Raw genomic sequence first — 18,696 nt, 5'->3', positions numbered from 1 at the left:
TAAAGTAACTGTGACGCAGTTTCCATTTTCGTCTACTAAGTGTATTTCTGCGTCTCCTCTTTTTAATGCAACGCCGCTGGTTTTTGTTCCATCCGCTAACTCCATGTAGTGGTTTTCTGGCTGGAATGTTTGGTCGAAATTTTTAAATTTCTTCTGATCTCTAATGATGTGAGAAGTGGCACCAGCGTCAACAAGCAAACCTGTGAGTGACGTTGTCTTCCGCACATGGTAGTCCTCCATTTTGAATGTGAACGTATATTCTTCTTCAATGTCCGCTGCCTTTTTCATAGTGTCCCTACGTTTGTAGCGGCAAGACTCTCTTTTATGAGTGGTGGCTTTGCAGTAGTTGCACCACATTTTTCATTTGTTGTTGGCACAGTCTGTAGATATATGCCCTTTTCCGCCGCACATGTAGCATGTAGTGTCTCGCTCGTCGCAGTCGTTGTTACTTACAGCAGTTCTTGAAAAGGAGGAAGTTAATTTCATCATGTCGTTGCTGCTAGACTCGTTTTTGTGCTTCAGAGTCTCTTCAAAGCAGTGAAGCGTGGTTTTCAATACCGAGAACGTTAGTTCTTTGTTGCTGTGAGTCATATATATAGAAAATGGGTCGAACTGGCTAGGTAATCCCTTTAATATCATTGCGATGATTAAAGCATCGTCCACTGTCTGTCTGGCATATCTGAGGGCTGTTAGAATGGTTTCTGTTCTTATAACGTAGTCCGTGACACTTTCATCGCTATTCTTTTTGAGAAACGTTAGTTGGGTGTATAAAGAAATGACTCTAGGCTTCCCTTTTCCTGCGTAATGTTCGCGTAATATTTTTAGAACTTTTCTTCCATTGTCTGCAGCTTCTCTCATTATCAGGGATAAGCTTTTATCGTCTAGAAACTGTACCAGTTCGGCATACGCTTCCTCATTTCTTTCATCGTCATGTTCATTTGTAGAGTTTACGCCTAAGATGTCATCTTTTAGACCGAGCGTACGTAAATGGCCTAAGAATTTTACTTCCCAAATTTCGTATTTGGCTTCATCTCCATCAAAAGATAATCTGCTCCATTTGTTTCCATTATCCTCTGGGCCCATAACCTGTTGAGTGGTGCATTTTAGTGGAATAGAGATAAAAATGAACAGGAATTTAAAGGAGGAAAATGACACATGTGTTGACTGATGAGAAGAACTCTTTATTAAGGGAAAGAATAAAAAGGGATTATGGGATATGTACAAGGAAAGGGAGGTAATAGAGATATAAGAGTTATTGGACTTTCAACAACAACCATTTCTCTTTTAAGCACAGCTTTGTAAGAATATGAGCTATTTCAGACTACAGCTTAAACACTATGATTTAAATGTTGTTGGGGCCAGTTGCTTTGCTGATATCCAAGTTGTTGATAAGTTTGTTAATATCTCGGGCAGACATATGGATGTTGTTCAGAGTATTTACTGTCCTAAAAGGAAATTTAGGTGGTAAGTGGCCCTGATTGCAAAAAAATTTGGTTTTTATCAGCTGCTGAGAAAATTGATGTTATGCACCAAAATTGTTGTGAAACAAGTTTCTGTTTAGCCACTCTGGATTTAATGAATTGGGCATAGATGGCTTTGGATTCAGACCATCTATTTTTTTAAAAAACAATTGAAATAATGATTTCTGTGAGCAATAGCAGTAACACATTCAAGAATGACTGTATATTTTCTCTTAGAATTTCTTGGAGACTATGAAGTTCTTGATATCAAGGAGTTATATTAAATGTATTAGAGGTTTTATTACATTTTGTTTTGATTTTAATTGAGAAAACTGAGTGTTCAGAAGATCCAACTGGTGACAGAACGATGGATTAGTACTGTTCAGTATAAGTTAAGAAAAAATCAAAAAGATTTGCTATTGGTTATGGACAAGTGATGGAGAAAAACTGTCAATTTTTGAGACTGCTAGTAATTATGACAGAAATGGTTTGGTATGCATATATGAAAGCAGTTTATGAAGGTAAGACGTTCACATCTATTAACCTTATTTGAATTTTCCAACATTCACTGAAAATTCACATTAAGGCTGAGAAATATGTGACTCTTAGGTAACTATGCTAATATTGAGTGGTATTTGTACATATCTTGAGCACAAGATATGAACATTGGCATCTGTCTCTTTCAAGACTAGTTTAGGAGCAGATTTTTTCATAACTTGGCTAGTATATGTATAGTTACATGCTGCTCATTTTATTTTTTTTTGGCTTGATGTACGAGTGATGTCGGTCACTCTTTAATGTTTTGAAGGAGTTGCGTGTAAAGTGTAGATGGTTGCATCAACATTTCAGCCCGCAAATCGTTTTATCTGAAACATTTATTTATGCTAACTTTTTTTTCGCATTCATAATAAATATATCCATTTATATTATATGTAAAATTTCTAGTTTCTCAATTCCTCACTGTATATATACTATGTATGGGCTTAAAGTAGGGTAGTAATCATACAAGTTTGTTATGGTAAATGGATATGATTGTTAATTTATTTATTGCAGACTATTATCCTCATGATTTTTTTTTAGTTGTTGTTTCAAGACGACAAAAATGAGTCCACAATAAATAAATTAATAAATAATACTTATCTCAATAATGAATTCCAATTAAATAATATATGGATATGATTGTGTCGGTTTGGTGAGTTAGAACAGCCTTTTCTCACCCACCCCTTTTTGGCCTTGTATTATATTTTTTCATTTATCTTTTTTTATATGTGAATAAATATTAATGTTATATAATGGAGCTCTATGGACTGACAGTTTTAACTAGTATATATAGATAGAATTGAGTAATGGGCCCTCGTTGTTTAGTTTTGAAATTATTGAGTTCAAAAATCTGTGGTGAACACAGCTGATTGACAGGAAAAGGTCATGAGTTACATTAAAGAGGTAAGTGAGTATGGACATTTGAGTGTTGGGTCCAACTTGTGAGAATGAGAGTTGGTGAAATTTGTGATAACATTCATGTTCAGGGAGTGGAATTTGAAAGAGAGTTAAACATTGGTCTCGCAAAAGTGATGAGGACAGATTGGAGTTTTGTTCTTGAGAGTGAAGAACATATATTGGTTAAAATGTAGCAGTGAACTCAAGATCCTTCATGCCTAAGATGAGGAATTAGCAAGAAATTGGCGATTACATCTCCAAATCAAGCCCTGAAGCAAAATAAAACTCAACTGAAAAGCACAAAAAGACTTGCATCCACTTATTATTGTGTTATAAAGACTTGCACTTTCAGATAACAAAAAATGGGGCAGATGCAATTCAACATGATGTCATGTGACCACAAATGAAGAAGAAACACAAAGGTACATTGCATGATATCTTATTTTAGTATGAGCATATAAAAGTTGTGTGGGTGGCTGAACAAACATAGTCCAAATACTGTAGAATCCCATTTTCATGTAAGAATATTTGTTGTAAAATCCAGAAGAGTTGATGCGCTGTAATTTGAACAGAAGTAAATAGGTAAAAGTTATAAGTTATGAACAGAGAATATAAGAACTATTAAAGAAAATATTTATGAATTAAAACGAAGTCAATAATTTTAATGATGTTATAAAAATTTTGTATGAATCCAATGTTTATTTAACATGTGTTTATTTGGTGCAAAGTGATTTTGGGCCCTTCACAAGGATACATATCACAAGCCGGGGTGTCATGGATATAATGTTGGGTCCAGACGATGGAAAGAAAAGAAAAGAAAAGAAAACAATGTTTGGGGTTCGAAATTGCAAAAAAATAATGATGATGCATTGGCCATTCAGTGATCGCGAACTGGCGGAGACACATGCCATTTTTTTCTTGTTTAGATGTAATGTTTAACCATAATGGAAAATAAGAAAAAAATGATAAAAGAATAATGAAAAAAAAAGAAAAAAAGTTGTTTATTAATGTTGTTACATTTTTGTTGGAAAGAATAATTAAATGGAAGACGTTTTTTTAAGATTAAGCATGATTTCACTGTTATAGTTCAAAGGAAAAAACTAATTGAGTAGGAGGTTTTCTGGCATTGAGGGATCTCTACAGTGTAGAGGTGGGATTTTGCTGATAGTTGGGTTAACCAAGAGTATTTTCGCTTTACAAGGGCTTGGAGTTTGTTGGAGCACATTCCATTAAAATACTTATAAAATAGGCACAAGAGTGTAACATATCGTTGATGGGACAGAGGTTGGAGTTTGGTTGACAGTGCAAGATGCAATATTAGGTTGGTCATTCGTTTTTGAACCCTGTCTAGGAGTGAAAAACTAGTAGCAGATGCACCAGCCCAAATGATAATTGATATAGTTGTGCTGGTGCATCTGCTACATTAAATTTTTATTTGTTCATTTGTTTTCCCCTTGTGTTTGTTAAAGAGTGTGTTGTCATCAGCAAGTATACCCACCTCGGAGACAATTTTATAAGGGAGATCACTTATGAATAAGAGAAATAATAAAGGTCCAAGGATCGACACCTGAGGCACAGCTGCATTTATGTCATGGTGTTTTGAAGTATGACTATCAAGGACAACTTTGGTTTTTCTCTTATTTAAGAAAGATTTGATTACGTTAAGTATATGTACAGTAATACAATATGATTTCATGAGAAGACCATCGTACTAGAACCTATCAAAGGCCTTAGATATATCTAGGGTTACTGCTCTATACTCTCCTACCTTATTCAGTGCATTATATATATGTTCAGAGGTTACAGTTAGGATATCTGCTGTAGAATGGGCTTGCCTAAATCCATACTATTGGTCAGAAAGAAGTTTAGTATCTGTGAGGTGGCAAACTAGTACTTGATTGATTAAGGATTCCAAAATTTTGATGAAGAGAGAGGAGGCTAATGGGGCAATAATTTAGTTGGTCAGTTGTTTCACCAGAATTCTTGTAAAGTGGTACCACAGAAGCAATTTTTCAGAAGTCAGGACAGCAACATTCGGGAAGGCATTTATTGTAGAGTTTGTAGAGAACTAGGGCATTTTTTAATAGCATAGCCGAGATGAGATGAGGTTTACTAGGAGTCTCGTATCAATAACAACAGTGAAAAAAAACTATTTCATTACCTATACAGTGAAAAAAATTATTTCATTACCTATACAGTGTAAAAAAATTATTTCATTACCTATACAGTGAAAAAAATTATTTAATTACCTATACAGTGAAAAAAATTATTTCATTACCTATACAGTGGAAAAAATTATTTCATTACCTATACAGTGAAAAAATTATTTCATTACCTATACAGTGAAAAAAATTATTTAATTACCTATACAGTGAAAAAAATTATTTCATTACCTATACAGTGGAAAAAATTATTTCATTACTTATACAGTTAAAAAAATTATTTCATTACCTATACAGTGCAAAAATTATTTCATTACCTATACAGTGAAAAAAATTATTTCATTACCTGTACAGTGAAAAAAATTATTTCATTACCTATACAGTGAAAAAAATTATTTCATTACCTATACAGTGAAAAAAATTATTTAATTACCTATACAGTGAAAAAAATTATTTCATTACCTATACAGTGGAAAAAATTATTTCATTACCTATACAGTGAAAAAAATTATTTCATTACCTATACAGTGAAAAAAATTATTTCATTACTTATACAGTGAGAAAAATTATTTCATTACCTATACAGTGAAAAACATTATTTCATTACCTATACAGTGAAAAAAATTATTTCATTACCTATACAGTGAAAAAAATTATTTCATTACCTATACAGTGAAAAAAATTATTTCATTACCTATACAGTGGAAAAAATTATTTCATTACCTATACAGTGAAAAAAATTATTTCATTACCTATACAGTGAAAAAAATTATTTAATTACCTATACAGTGAAAAAAATTATTTCATTACCTATACAGTGAAAAAAATTATTTCATTACCTATACAGTGAAAAAAATTATTTCATTACTTATACAGTTAAAAAAATTATTTCATTACCTATACAGTGCAAAAATTATTTCATTACCTATACAGTGAAAAAAATTATTTCATTACCTGTACAGTGAAAAAAATTATTTCATTACCTATACAGTGGAAAAAATTATTTCATTACCTATACAGTGAAAAAAATTATTTAATTACCTATACAGTGAAAAAAATTATTTCATTACCTATACAGTGGAAAAAATTATTTCATTACCTATACAGTGAAAAAAATTATTTCATTACCTATACAGTGAAAAAAATTATTTCATTACTTATACAGTGAGAAAAATTATTTCATTACCTATACAGTGAAAAAAATTATTTCATTACCTATACAGTGAAAAAAATTATTTCATTACCTATACAGTGAAAAAAATTATTTCATTACCTATACAGTGGAAAAAATTATTTCATTACCTATACAGTGGAAAAAATTATTTCATTACCTATACAGTGAAAATAATTATTTCATTACCTATACAGTGAAAAAAATTATTTCATTACTTATACAGTGAAAAAAATTATTTAATTACTCATACAGTGAAAAAATTATTTCATTACCTATACTATGGAAGAAAATAAAAAGTAGAATGTTCTTTGAATCCTGTCAACAGTTATCTTCAGGCGAAGATCGTTGATGCTTTAGAATTCAAGTTGACAAGGATCAGAGAGAGAGAGAGAGAGAGAGAGAGAGAGAGAGAGAGAGAGAGAGAGAGAGAGAGATAAGCATCTTTTCTTGTTGCTTTCGGAATTCTCTCTGCTGGCCAACCATGATTCTCAAAGAAAGGGGGGGCAGATGAAATCAATGTGCCCTGCAAGCTGCTTGGTTAACCTATAATCAAATCACCTAGCAGGGACATTTCTCTGTATGAGAAAATATCTTTATTTATGACAGTGAGAACTGTGCTGCAAGATCATTCTTATGGAACTGAGGCTTTCTAAATATAAGGTGAATATTTGCTTGCAGGATGTGGCACTTAGACTGGAAAGCAGAGTTATCCTTTGGCTGGGCACAAAATAGTCTAGAAAGACAAGTTGGCATTTACCAATAAGGGAGGGGGGCGCTCAGATAATCGGTAATAAACCAATCCATACAAAGTACCTGGAAAGGCACACCTCCCAGGACTAAGCAAGACCATATCTTATCTGATAGGAGAGGTACTACCAAAGAAGTCTCCATCCCGTTGGAATGTGTTCCAAGAACGTTTCTTTAAGACTACTGCTTTTGATTGAAACCATGAGAAGAACTCTTATAAATAAAGTAAAGCCATTATTTTGGCACATTTTCATACCAGTTGAGGATATGTCGGACACTTGGTCATTTTTGACCTTGTATCTATCGGACTGCAGTGTGGTTCTTGGTAGTTCTAGGAAGTTCACCAATCACCATCCCAAATTGTTGCCTTCCATCTTTTGCGTGGAGTAAGTTTATTGTTTACCGCCTAAGGCACCCTTACTGGGTAATGTTGACGGAGTTATCCAGGCAATTTTTAAAAAGCCAAAGTGCTCCTCCTTTAGGGACGATTTGTTTAACCTTGTGTTACATCTTCTTGCAGTGAGAAGGAAGTAAATAACCATTATTTTTGTATGGTCCCAAGAGTTATTTCCCTTCAATCAAAATTACCAATGAATGTTTAAAAAAAATAACTGAATGTCTAAGAAAACCATACTTCTCAATGTTCCATTTATACCAGGCATAACTAAACGAAAAAGAAAAAAGTACGAAACTCTGGCTACACCTACTGCTAACAGTAACATCGTCACTTTTGAGAAGGCTTGAAATTCTGCATGACCTTCACGTCATGTTGGCAGTCCGTAATATTTCGAGATTTATCCAGGTAAGTTAGCAAAATTCAACCGTATTTGTGCTTTTTAACAACCACTGGATTTATTTCGATTTTTTTGTCCTGTGCATGTATTTATTTATTCTTATTAAAGTGATTTTACCTCTCCACTCCCAATTATTTACTCTAACTCTCACGCGGTATGTATCTCATGGCCAAAAACTGAGTGATCTTTTTATTACTCTCTTTCTATTACAAAATGGTCCTCCACTTTGCATTTCTTTACAATCTCTTTCTTATATGCTGTTGAATGTTGACTCGTGTTATGTAATAATGATATTTATAACCAAATATTTTAATTCTATCGAAATGACACGAAACTAGTTGTTTTTAATTGCTCATTGATAATTATTTATATTAAATACTGTAGAGACTGGCAGAAATCATTTTCTTAGAGTTATTTTTTTTCTAATAACGTAGTTTTATTTATATTAAAAAAGATAATTATATGTGAGTATTATATAATTTTGACATTAATCATTTGCTCGAATTACTTCAAATATTTTATTAATGTTTAAAGGTTATTTTGTGTAGATTTGTTTCATATGCCATGTAAAATTTCTTATCGCTACCGACACATGACCTTGCATATGACATGCCCTTCTTCCATCTCCTGGTTAAGTAAATAAAAGATGAAAACATATTTTAATATTGTCATTGTCAAATATATAGTTACACTAATAAGAAATTTCTTTCTAAATTTTGCGATTTTAACTAAATTAAAGATTACTTTCGACTAGTAAGTTACCTATAATGTGTGGTCATTTTTTTGTTGTTTTTCGCTTGTGTGATTTTAATTATTAAAATCGATTATTTATTAAAATAAAAATGTAACTACTAATGAAATCCATCAGCATGCACTTCAGTTTCTTTGTCAAATCGTCGGTCATTTTAATATTTTGCGAAGAGATGAAGAAAAGGAATTGCGGTGCTTATACATTTTAGTTACTGTGCTATTTTTTTTTTTTTTTAAATAGTATTTTCGGTGCTAATGCAGAGAGTGATCCGCGCTAGTTTTTAAATCGTATTTCCACGTTTAATTAAAGTTTTATGTTTTTATTTAATTGTAAGGGTAGGTACAACCTCCCCTGTTAAGAATGGCTTTTTAAATAATAACGTTATTTCAACACGGATCACTCTCTGCAACTGCATACTGTATTTTCAAGTTAAATTTAAGTTTTACGATATCCCTTTTATTAAATTGTTAGGCGAAATTACATAATAATAAAACATCCTCTCCTCCCCATGTTAAGAATGGCTTTCTAAATAATTTTAGCTCAGTGACAAAATTGCATAAGTACCGGAATTGCTTCTTGACCATTCGAAATTTGAGAAGAATTTGAAAGCATTGATAGTTTAATATCAATGTCATTTCTGATTTTAAAATTCTTAAATTGAAACTTTTGGAAGCTATTTACATCCAATAATTATGAAGATTAAAACGATACCATTTTAACAAAATGTGTTATTATTTGATAGTAATGTGTCCAGTTAATAATTTAATGGTCAAACTTCCAAAATTCTCATATAATCGAAAACAGTTATCGTATGGTAATTTTAATGAGGGTGAGTGGGGGGAGAGATACCTGTACAGTTCATGGACAGTACAGAAATAATAACATTATTATTTAGAAAGTCATTCTTAATATAGAGAGGAGTTTTTTTTTTTTTTTTTTTTTTTTTAACTATTCCGTGGGTTTGTTTTACAATCCACAGAGATTCAAAAAAGTAGTTAAAAATCCAAATATATAACAAATAAATGTCACCAAAGGCAAGATGAGTTATCCTTCTACCTAGCTGGACAGGTTTTAGTGTTTTTACTCGAAAAACAACTAATGTCAACTCGTATATGAGCACACAAGGAAAAATTTTTTACACGGCCATTTTTTTTCTTGTGCTCGTGTATGGGTTGACACTAAAAACCTATCCAGCTAGGTAAAAGAGTAACTTGCCTTTAGTAACATTTATTTGTTATATATTTAAATTTTTGACCACTTTTTCGAATCTCTGGATTGTAAAACAAACCACACCACTACTAAATGTATTGGGACTTTCTGGTGGTTTATGCAACCTGCATGGAATATGCCAATGATAATGCGGTTCATAATCTGCATAAGTATCCAAAAGGAAAGTAAACACTTCTGTGCAGGTACAAGTAGTTATTTATAAATTTTCAAGGTATTTTTTAAATAAAAAGTGAAAGGGAATATCGGCAGAGACAAGCCGGGAAGCCCTTCCTCCTAAGGAAATGTCCTGCACTCAGCGGTGTGTACCTTAAATATATTATGTTTCAGCTGGTTACTAATCTGTAATGTCCACACTTATAACAACTTATATAAAAAAAATGGATAAAATAAGTGAAGTTAAAACAGCTGATATACGTTCTTATTAGCTTATCTTTGAAAGACCTAGTGACTGAAATAAATGAGTTTGAAAATATTAGAATGATTGGCCAGACTTGGCTTAATTACAAATAGTCTAATGTTCCAGAAATGTTCCTGGTTATGGAGAATGTTCTTCCAATGCTGTGATATTAAAAATGTATCGAATAATTAAAAATGTTTATTTCATGTTTTATTTATTGTCTTTCTGCACAGTTTAAACAAATGTTCTTTTGATGCATATTTTTTTATTGTGGTATATGTGGAATATGGCAGTTCATAATATTTTAATTTTTGAACAAAAACAAATTTTCATTAATAAATATTAATATTAAATAAACATTCACTTGACTATTTTAAAGTGCAAACATCAGTTGCCACATACGCATTTTCTTTAATAAAAATGTATGTTAATAAAAACATTCATTTAAGTATTTGTGAAAAGTAAAAAATTCCGTGACGGTTATTTTATTGATTTTTATATATATATATATATATATAGATTAAAACAATTATTTTCACTGTTATTTCTGCAAACACATATTTCAATAAAAAAAAATCACTTTTCAGATCACGACTACTTCCTCTATCTCCCTTTTACCATCATCTAAAACATTCAATGTGCAAATAAACAAGCCAGATTGTCAGCTTTAGAATTCTATAGATGTAAAATCATTAAGTAGCATAAATTTATAATAGTCAAAACAATTTATTTCATCGTCCCAGTTGCCATAAAGCTGACAAACAAGTAATTTTAGTAAATTTCACATAATTATGCAATTTAAAAAAAATTTTTTTTTGTCAAAAGATACCGTTTACAAATGCCTCTTTTGGCATTTTAAATTAGAGATCATTACATAAAAAGCTGAACACTATCTAAAAATTTAAGTCTTTTTTTTTTTTTTTTTTCCAAAATAAATTGAAATTCAGTATTTGGTATTGATACAGTAATAGAAAGTTTTTTATTTTTATTAAAAATTTTCCAATTCTGCATAAATTTTGCTCCCTTCTCAGTTCTGCATTGTTGGAAGGAAGAAAGATTCACAAATTTTGGCAACTATCATTCATCCTTTGTGATGTCATCAGTTTTCAAATAAAGATATTTCTTTCCTGAAGTGTGCAGTGACAAGCAAGCAATCAAGACAGTTTTAGAAGCATACTAGGCTGCATGCAGGTCTGGTTCGGCTAGGGTCTAGTTGTGTGTGTCACAATCATGGACATTGGGAAATCTGTCTTATCGTTCAAGCGTTCATTTGTCCTGTGACAGAGATGTGACATTTTCTTTCTATTCCTTTTTTCTTTTTCTAAATAAAATTTCCTGCAAAGCAGATGAATGGTCCCACAAATTGTATGAAATATTTACTCCTTTCCAATATTGCACCCTATAGATCAAAAGGAAAGTGATATGAAATAAGAATGTCCATTTGAAATAAGTATATGAATAGTTTTAAGACTTATTGAAAAAATATCAAAGTATTGATATTTTTGAAAATCTTCATCTTTCATAGGGCATTGTGCACAAATTGGAAGGGATAAAAGTTAAAGATGTCATAATGACTCTTGAAATTGATCTACATTTATAAATACCAGGTTATATTAGAAGGTCTTGAAATAGTTTGGTTATTATGTGTAAAAAGTTTTTACCTTCTCTGCAGGGAATTTTGTAACATTTGAAAGTGAAAAAATTTCACTTTGCATCAATAACCTTTCTCATTTGCTCTGTGTGACATTACAATATGAACTGATAACTCTCATAAATATAGGTTGAATAGTTTAGATTCTAGATATTCTTTTGATTTTTTTTTGTTTGAGATTTAACCTTTCTTATATTTGTAATGTAATGAAAGTTTGTGGATACTCTCACATGAAGATTATAGAACAAGAGCATCCTGACTTCCAGAGATCATCAACTGAAATAAAATGCTACATAATCAGCATTACATCAACAGAAATAAAAGATGAAGAGAAACAAGACGAAATAATACCTTGACCGGTGGCCGAAACTGCTGGTGGTTGATGAGGCTAGTATAGTATGTGTAATCACATTATCTAAAGAATAAAGAGAAAACTATACAAAATAGTGAAATAAAAGTCAACTTATATCGACTTTATTGACTATACTTCATGTAATGCAGACCAAGTGGTTGTGCAACAAGTTTTTTTTTTGTATGTCAACATGTTAAATTTTGCATCATTTATTTGTAAATCCATGTTTTTATTTGTTTCAGAATGGTAGTGCTGGCTCAAACGGGAAGTACTTAGCTGTGATACAGACTCTTTGTAGCAGAAAGTATTCAGCCAGTGGTAAGTGAACGGTAATTACTTTTTTGTGTGTTCAACTAAAACTCAGAAACTGCAACAGATATGCTTACAAACCTTACATCATTGAATACCGGACCCCCCCCCTTTTTTTTTTTTTTACATTCAAGAAATTCAAATCCAGCATCATTGAAAAGAGCATAAAAAAAACAAATAAATGTGGTCTTAAATTTTTTTCAAATCTGACCATTAGCACTTGAATTATGACCATTTGAAGTATGGGAAAATGCATGGTTCACTTGACATTTTGTTTAAAGTCAGTCTTATTTTAATGCGTATAAGCGTGTGACTGAAAATGGTGTGAAATTTGTACAATTTACAGAAGGACCCATCTTTAAAAAGCTGTATCTTCAGATCTTTTTAAGGTATGATGAAATTTTGAACAAATTATAGCAACACTTTGAAGGTTTAAATGATTGTATTTATGACCATCTCACTTGGCAACTTATAGACTAATTAGCATACTTAAGTTTCATTTTAACTGCTTTAAATAGAAACATCATAAAAACAGTAGGTGTAAAGGCTTTGTCATCATGGGAAGTATTATCATCATCACATCGTAAAAAATCTAAGATGGCGACCACGACATAATTCATAGAAATTATTAATAAAATTTGCTTGTAGCATATCAAATTAAAAGAAATTTTTTACAGGTTGCAATTATGTTTTAAAGAACATTAAATTATATCCTGTTGTTACAAATTGCTGTACCCCTAAGTTCGCTAACCCTAAGTAAGAGTGGTAAGCACTCCATTGTATAAACCATTTTAAAACCACACAAAAATAAACACACAGAATTTATTTCCCAGAGAAAAAATGATTAACTGCCCTAAAATTTTACAATGATCCTAAAATCTAAGATTATTTTATATTAAATATATATATGAGTGTATTCATTTCTGCCAAATTTTTCAGTGTGTTTAAACGTAATTGCCAAAAAAAGGGAGAATTACATATTTTGGGGAGGCAGGTGGGGATGATTTAGTCGAAGGTGTTAATATACAATAGGCACCGCCAAAACTGGGGGTGCAGGTAAGTACTTTTTGATAGACCGTCTTTTTAAAAATCTACCAAAAATCAGGTAATTATCCAATCAATATGAAATTTTCAGCGATTATTAAGAGAAGAATGAACTTTATAACAGTGTACTTATTTTTCATAAACGATATTTATATATATATTTTATTTGCTTACAAAGCCCCCCCCTTGTTTTGAGGAGGTACAAATATGCTTAAAATAATCATCTGAAATTGAACACAACATATTGTGTTGTTGTAAGGGACAGAATTATAGATTAAAAAAAAAAAAAAAAAATTGTTTGCATACCTTATTTTGACGTCTGAATATCAGAACTTCGATTGTGTTTAATTATCCCGCTTTTGAGTTTTGAAGTGTGAAATTCGGTGAATATGTTAAGTAAAATAAAGTTAAGCAAAACAAAAAAAAAATTTTTTAATATTTATACGAAAAAAGCCATTTTAAAATCTTTGATAAATAAATTAACAAATTTTTTTAGTGAGCCGAATAATGCATGACCATTATTAAACAGGGAATGCTTTGAAGAATCGATACAAAAAAAAAATTTGATAAATATTGTGCCCTTTGTGTTAAAAATAGCATTTTTTTGATCCCGTTTGAAAACGTTTACCGCCTTTCGACTACGGTGGACCAAACGCACTGAAATAAATTTTTTTTTATTCTGCTTTAAATTGCCCCCCCCCTCATTTTGGGGAGCTTGGCCTCCCCACACACATACACATTAAAAACCAAACTCATACAAATGGTCACCCATCTGGTACTGGCCGGCCTCAGCGTTAATAATACATTGAAATTTTCGTCACTTTTGGCCTGTTTCCATAGTTTGCTTTTTATCAAATGCAAACGTAAACATTGTCGATCTAGACTCTAGATCGACGCGAAGTAACTGGTTGCCTATATGAATAAGTGGAATTATTTGAAATCCAGGTACTTATATTATAATATTTTTGCATATTCTCTTAGAAAATCATCCTAAATCTTAGTTAGACAACAAATAAATAAATTAATTATTTCAAAAAACTTTTTTTTTTTTTTAAATATTTATGTACGTTTTTTGTGCAAGACAAAATGTCAATTGTTAACTTTTTGGGAAAATTTAACATTTAAAATTTAATTAAAAATAGTAGAAAAAGTTTTACATTATTCTGTTTTCTATATGATAAAATTCAGGGTTTTATCTTTCTGGAAAGAAAAAGTTACTCAGAAATAATAGATTTTAATAAATGTAATTTTGTTTTAAAAAAACAACAACTTGATTTTTCGGTCATTTTTGGCGGTGCCTAATATACAAAAATACCATAAACATTTTGCAATATATTCATTTTCAAACAGTCCTAGTATTAGATATTAGTTTCTTGTACATAAAATATATTACAATTCAACTTTCTGGTTTCCATATCCATGTTTAAGTCCATTCACCATGCAAAAGTTCCACCGGTTAATGCTAATATTATAAATTTGAAAATTATCAGAGTGCAAGATTCCACTTGCAACAAAATAACATAGTCAATTTTTATTCTTAGTCTTATTATTTGAAAACCAAGTGTGGCCCCTTAGCAGTCTAATAATATGCATTTTAAAAAAGGAGTTTGGTATATTTTCAGTTAACACGACAAAAAGAATAATGATTATACAAAAAAAGATTTTAGATACAAATATCTATATATCTATAAAAGTGAACGTGTCTGTGTATCTGTCTGTGTGTGTACATTTCCCTACGCAATAACACCTGTTAGTTTTAAGTCTACAGACTCGAAATTTGATATACAGGGTACATCGATTTGGAAAAATCGATGTGATCGGTTTTCGGCCAGAGATTTGGCGATTAAGGGGTCAAAGTTCAACGATTTGACCTTTGAGAACTCTACCAAACTCCTCCGACAATTTTGGGTTTAAACACTTGAAATTTTAGATATAGGTTCCTTGGACATGGATCTAACTTAATAACTTGATTTAGGCCCAAAACAATAAATGTTAAGGGGTCATAATAGGGATCAAATTAAAAAAAAATTTGGCCTCTGCGGTCTCTACCAAATTACTCAGACAATTTCTGGTCTAAACATTTGAAATTTTATATAAAGGGTATTCAGAGATAGGGCAAGCTTTTTAATCGGTTTGGGTCGAAAATTTTTAGTTACCAATATATAAATGTATGTATGTATGCATGTTTGCATGTCTGCCTAAAACTTTTGATAGAGGCGACGGGTTTTTACAAGATCAGTATCATTTTGACGTTCTACCTTTTAGACGACAAATATCGAAAAATTGGCTAAAAACATTAATATCTTCACCTTCAACTGGGCACTGTTCTACAGGGGGGGGGGTCGCTTTTTTCACCGATATTTTCGAAAGTCATCCTCTCCTTTCGATTGTCTAGCTTTAATTAAAACCTATGTTACTCCCGGTTTGGTGGTGGTTGTATACCAGTAGATATCTAAAAAAAATCATAATGAAAATAAAATAATTAACTATATTTTTAATATACAAAAATATTTTTACCAAAAAACATTAAACAAAATACATTACAAAATTAAAAAAGTACCCGCTAGTTGATGTTTTTATGCAATTTAACAGTTTTCGATTTAACCCTAAAAAAAAAACATCAATGCTCATTATTAATCATTTTTTTCAAAGAATTTATTTTAAAAAAATATTCTTTTTATTTTTATCATCAAAAACTTATGTTTTCTAAATAATTAAAAAAAAAAATAATAAAGAATGAATATTTCATTGGAAGTCAGTTTGAATGTACATAGACGTTTTGTTATAAATTTCCTACAGGACGGCGCACAAAAATATCACCATTTTTATCGATGCTTATGTAAAGTTTTTTTGATCAATTCTCTTCAAATTTCATGACAAAAGGAATAAATATACAAGTTAGAAAAGCATTTCATCTAAGGCATGAAAATTGTTAAACAAAATGTTTTTACTCTAGGCTTTAAAGATAAAGGTAAAAGATTCAATTTGAAATTTATTTATCTTCACTTTTATAAATTTTGCAAAGTAAAGTATAAAAAGTTAATTTAAATTGAATCAAAAAATTACCTTGGGTTTATTTTATGTAATGTACATTCTGTTGCACGTTTTAAAAAAAATCATTGAAAATTTTATATCTATATCATTAATTGCTAGATGAAAGATAATGTTTTTAAATTGCAATGTACATTCCATAAAATAAATCCAAGGTAATTTTTTGATTTGATTTAAATTAAATTTTTATACCTTACTTTGTAAAATTTATATAAGTGTACTTTGAAGATAAATAAATTTCAAATTGAATCTTGTACCTTTATTTTTAAAGCCTATAGTAAAAACATTTTGTTTAACAATTTTCATGCCTTCGATAAAATGCTTTTCTAACTTGTATCTTATCTTTTTAAGATTATATTTTAAAACTCTCCTTCTCTCTATTTCAGCTTGTATTTCTCCACATCACAACTCATTTTTGGAACCCCCTCTTTGTATTATTACAGGTCTGAATATTCTCTCTGTTTCAGTTTGTATTTCTCCTCACACCACAACTCATTTTTTTGCAACTCCCTCTTTGTAATACAGGTCTGAATGAGAAAATCTGAATTTTTTTTTAACAAAAACTTTAAAATAACTTTTTTAGATTGAATTTTTTTAAACTTCTTTCAGAATAGAAAATTTTTAAAATTTAATAAGGAACATATTTCATATAGGTTTCATTAACAAATATTCAGAAGATAATGAGAAAAAAAGATGAAAATTTTAAAAGGACTGTATAACTGGTTACAGTCAATAGTAGTCCTTGCCAGCGAGAGTCTTTGTTATTGTTATTCTATTATTATTTAAAACATTTTGTGTCCTGCGAGGCTATTGGCTACTAAATACCATTTGAATCAAATTTCTATCTTGAATTATCTTTGTAGTACAAAACTTCCACTTTGAGATGTTTTAATTTTTGTCTAAAAAGACACCTGTGTTTCATTCAAATACAATTCTTTTCTCTGATTGGCTAAAAATTATGAAACATCATTGACTGGTAGAACTTCCGTATCACGTGACCGCAACAATTGCAAAAGTCGTCTACCACTAGCAGGTATATGTTGGCATGTTTTGTTAAGTCTGATTTAAATAGCAATTTCTTGGAATATATACATCACAATAAAAATATTAAACTATCATTTTTAAAGAAAAAATTGTGAATCCATTCATGTAAGTTTTATTTTAATGGACATAGAAGAAATCTACTAATTACTGATTTAAAGACTTGACTGTCAGATTGTCCAGTGCTGAAAGGTATGTTTTCTGGTATTGCTAATCCTTGAATATTATTAAAATGCATTATCTATATATTAATACGATAGCATATGTTTTATTTTGTGTGTTTTTTTCTTCTGAGTGACTGTTGTTTAATTTATTCCATTTCTTGTAATAAATAATTTTACCAAGAATTCTTCATAAGTTTTAGTTTCAGTTTTGATTATAGCTGATGGAACTCAAGTTATATATATACACACACACACATTTTTTTTTCATAAGTTTTGGTTTTGATTCAAGCTGATGCACCCAAGTCATGTGGATATATTTTTTTTATTTGTGAAATTACAACTTTATACTATATAAGAATTGATAGAAAATTAACTCTATAATAATATTGTATACAAAATTTGTATTAATTAAAATATATTTGAGCGTATTTTATGACCGGGCTGTGCCGAGCGTCCCTGCTAGCTTAGATAAATATTTTGCAGTTTTAACAAAAGAACTACATTATTGTAGCTCTTTTGTTAAAACTGCAAAAGTATTTATCTAAGCTAGCAGGGACGCTCGGCACAGCCCGGTCATAAAATACGCTCAAATATATTTTAATTAATACAAATTTTGTATACAATATTATTATTATGGAGTTAATTTTTTATCAATTCTTATAATTTTCTATCATCAGTTAATTTTCTATCAGGACGTCTCCATTTACGCTGAACATCCACAAATTGCCAACATCAATATATTACAGATGAAAGAGTCTGCTGTGGAATTTCCACGGGTTCCGCTAGTATATATTTCTGTAATATTCATTCCATTGAGGATATAATTAGTGCATTGGAAAGAAGTTATATAAAAATACTTCTATAATGGTGGTAGTTCTAAAAATAATACTGAAACTAGGTCAATTCATTCATAGAAAAGCACCTGGCCAGAA

The 18,696-nt window shown here is 30.5% G+C and overlaps 1 protein-coding gene and 1 long non-coding RNA gene across 2 annotated transcripts in view; one reads left to right on the top strand and one right to left on the bottom strand.

The window, feature by feature from the left end:
- Positions 1–3,171: 3,171 nt before the first annotated feature.
- LOC145295447 (uncharacterized) lies at positions 3,172–7,405 on the bottom strand. The gene is made up of 2 exons (XR_013869879.1): positions 7,237–7,405; positions 3,172–3,454 (listed from the first exon to the last, which is right to left on the bottom strand). It is a non-coding gene; the product is annotated as an uncharacterized LOC145295447 (long non-coding RNA).
- A 224-nt stretch (positions 7,406–7,629) lies between these two features.
- LOC145295415 (dihydrolipoyl dehydrogenase, mitochondrial-like) overlaps positions 7,630–18,696 on the top strand; it is a 61,709-nt gene continuing 50,642 nt past the window's right edge. The window contains exons 1-2 of the mRNA XM_080141466.1: positions 7,630–7,782; positions 12,398–12,473. Of these exons, the coding sequence (XP_079997592.1) occupies positions 7,747–7,782; positions 12,398–12,473 (112 nt within the window). The 5' untranslated portion in view covers positions 7,630–7,746. The remainder of the gene's footprint in view (positions 7,783–12,397; positions 12,474–18,696) is intronic.

The sequence above is a fragment of the Euprymna scolopes genome, chromosome 2 (assembly GCF_053919585.1).
Source record: "Euprymna scolopes isolate OS-2025 chromosome 2, ASM5391958v1, whole genome shotgun sequence".
In the NCBI taxonomy this organism is placed as follows: Eukaryota; Metazoa; Mollusca; class Cephalopoda; order Sepiida; family Sepiolidae; genus Euprymna; species Euprymna scolopes.
The sequence above is the reverse complement of the archived record's forward strand: the minus strand, read 5'-3'. Positions and strand labels throughout refer to the sequence as shown.